Source organism: Pygoscelis adeliae, unplaced genomic scaffold, assembly GCF_000699105.1.
Source record: "Pygoscelis adeliae isolate BGI_AS28 unplaced genomic scaffold, ASM69910v1 Scaffold358, whole genome shotgun sequence".
Lineage (NCBI taxonomy): Eukaryota > Metazoa > Chordata > Aves > Sphenisciformes > Spheniscidae > Pygoscelis > Pygoscelis adeliae.
This window is the reverse complement of record NW_008825429.1, coordinates 943,415-945,622: the sequence shown is the minus strand read 5'-3', so window position 1 is coordinate 945,622 and position 2,208 is coordinate 943,415. Positions and strand designations below refer to the sequence as shown.

At 39.9% G+C, this 2,208-nt stretch overlaps 1 protein-coding gene across 1 annotated transcript in view; it reads left to right on the top strand.

Moving 5' to 3' along the window:
- The first annotated feature begins 148 nt into the window (after nucleotides 1-148).
- The window catches only part of SDF2L1 (stromal cell-derived factor 2-like 1), a 3,765-nt gene continuing 1,705 nt past the window's right edge, over nucleotides 149-2,208 (top strand). Inside the window, exons 1-2 of the mRNA XM_009330837.1 lie at nucleotides 149-284; nucleotides 617-813. Coding sequence (XP_009329112.1) covers nucleotides 149-284; nucleotides 617-813 — 333 coding nt within the window. The remainder of the gene's footprint in view (nucleotides 285-616; nucleotides 814-2,208) is intronic.

Below are 2,208 nucleotides of genomic sequence, written 5' to 3'. Positions count from 1 at the left end.
GCAGGGAAGGAGGAGGAGATTAGAGGTTGCTGAGGTTCGTGTCCCTGGTGCAGAGGGAGTAGTGGGCCAGGGCTGGGGTTGTGGGATGCGCTGGAGACCGGGCAGCCTGGCAGGGAGAGGAGGATGCTGAGGCCTGGGGTACAGGAAGATGCGGCTGAGCTCCGCAGGTCCTGGAGTGGGGGTGTCACAGGGGTGCTATGCCCTCATCCCTGAGGTGAGCCCTGTTCTGTGTCTAGGGCCTCAGCAGTACCTTCCCAGCATCTATTCTGGCAACAAGGCTGCTGGTTTGTTTGGGGACACAAAGAACTTCGTAGTATTTTTGAGAAAAGTGGGATGGTGTGAATAGTATCCATCACGGATCAGACTTTCTTCTCATGTGTTCACCATGAACTTTGACAGTTTGCACCTACTAACACATGCGGTGTTTAACTTCTTCAATCTGAAAGATTATTTCATACCTGCATTCCCATTGCAGTCAGTAAACGGACTGTGAGAATTAAACGTCTCTTAAACAGGAAGGCATGAGAACATTAAGGCAGGTTTCTTTAGTTCTTTCAGGACTTTTTGAACTGGAGAAGTGGCTTAAGTCTCCTGCCATTTAATTCTATTCAAACAGGAAGCGGGCAGCAGTCAGTGACAGGAGTTGAAGCTTCAGATGATGCTAACAGTTACTGGCGGATTCGTGGGAAGAGTGATGGCAGTTGCCAACGCGGAACAGCAGTGAAATGTGGGCAAGCTATACGACTTACCCATGTTAACACAGGAAAAAATTTACATACTCATCACTTCCCATCACCACTCTCCAATAATCAAGTGAGTTGTTTTAAATCTCAAGCTTTTGTATAAATAGTGCATGCTATTGACAAGATTCTCTCCAGTTTTTCATGTTTTTGAAGAATTAGGCTTGGGTACCAGCTGCCAGAAACAGTATGTCTATACATATCCACAGTTCAAGTATATGCTTTTCTGCATCTTGGAATAATGTATTCAAGTTCTTGACAGAGGTAAAATTTAATATGTACCGATATTGGTATTTCACAGTACTTTTAACAAATCTGCATTTTTTTTTTTTTTTATTCTGCACCATTGCTACTGGGAAGACTGTTCTGAAATGTATAGCACTTTCAAGGCATAGGAGGCTGGGCACCTCCCTCAACATTGTGAAGATTGCTCTAGAGCAAGGCAACTAATCCTGTGTTGTAGCACTAGGCGTTCCTACATCCAAGTTCCTTGGTGATCCAATCTATTAGTCTCAGTCATCTTCTCACTATCCCTATTTTAGTTCACTATTCTTATTTATCTGTCCTCCTTCCACAGGAAAAATGGATCTGCTCTCACAATTGTATTTATTTATCATTTTGTACCCAAGATTGAAAATCTCTCTTAAAATAAATAATGCAAACTTGTTGGAAGTTTGTCATTAGTAGTCATTTTAGTCTTCCTTCAGGTAATGTAGATAGGCCACTACATTCAAAGTTGGAAGACCTGACTCTTTGTGAAAAAGGTTTATCTTCTACCATGAGTAAAGTGGCTGAAACAATAAGGTCCAGTTTTGTCTAGGGTATCTAGGTGATCTGGTTGTTAAAACAAAGGAAGTGGCGGAAAAATAGTATTTCAGAAGAACTATTTAAAGAACAGATTGACTGTAAAACCTTGCCCCAGTTTTCATTTGTCAGTTTAGACAATTTGTATAACGTTGTCATTAATGTAAAAATGTTCAGCAACTGTCATTGTGTTTCATTGTTTTTGCTATGTGTTTGCACAGCATCTAAGCGAAAGAAAGGTTTGCATGACTTCCTAGAGATTGACAGGACTGTGTCTTGTGACATTATTGAAATATGATGTAGTTATGAACACAAACTTTTATTTCATATTCCTAACAGAAGTTGGATTTTCAATTAGTATGTTGTCTTTCACACTTTTTGGACTACATAAACTTGAATTAACATGACCCTAAAATTTTAGGTTGCTAGGTACAAACTATTGCAGTTCTATTTCAAGTTGTTCATCACTTCTAGTTATCACATTTTTAAGAATTAAAGGGTGTCTGGAGTCCTAAACCGTTGGTGTTGGTGCTTAGCCTATCAGGTTTCTGCAAACACTTGGAATTTTTTTTAGTGCATAATGAAATCTAATCTCTAACTTTTGTTTTAGCAGGAATTCATTTGCTTTAGTGGTCTTCTTTATGTTTTTAAAGAGCTATTCAGC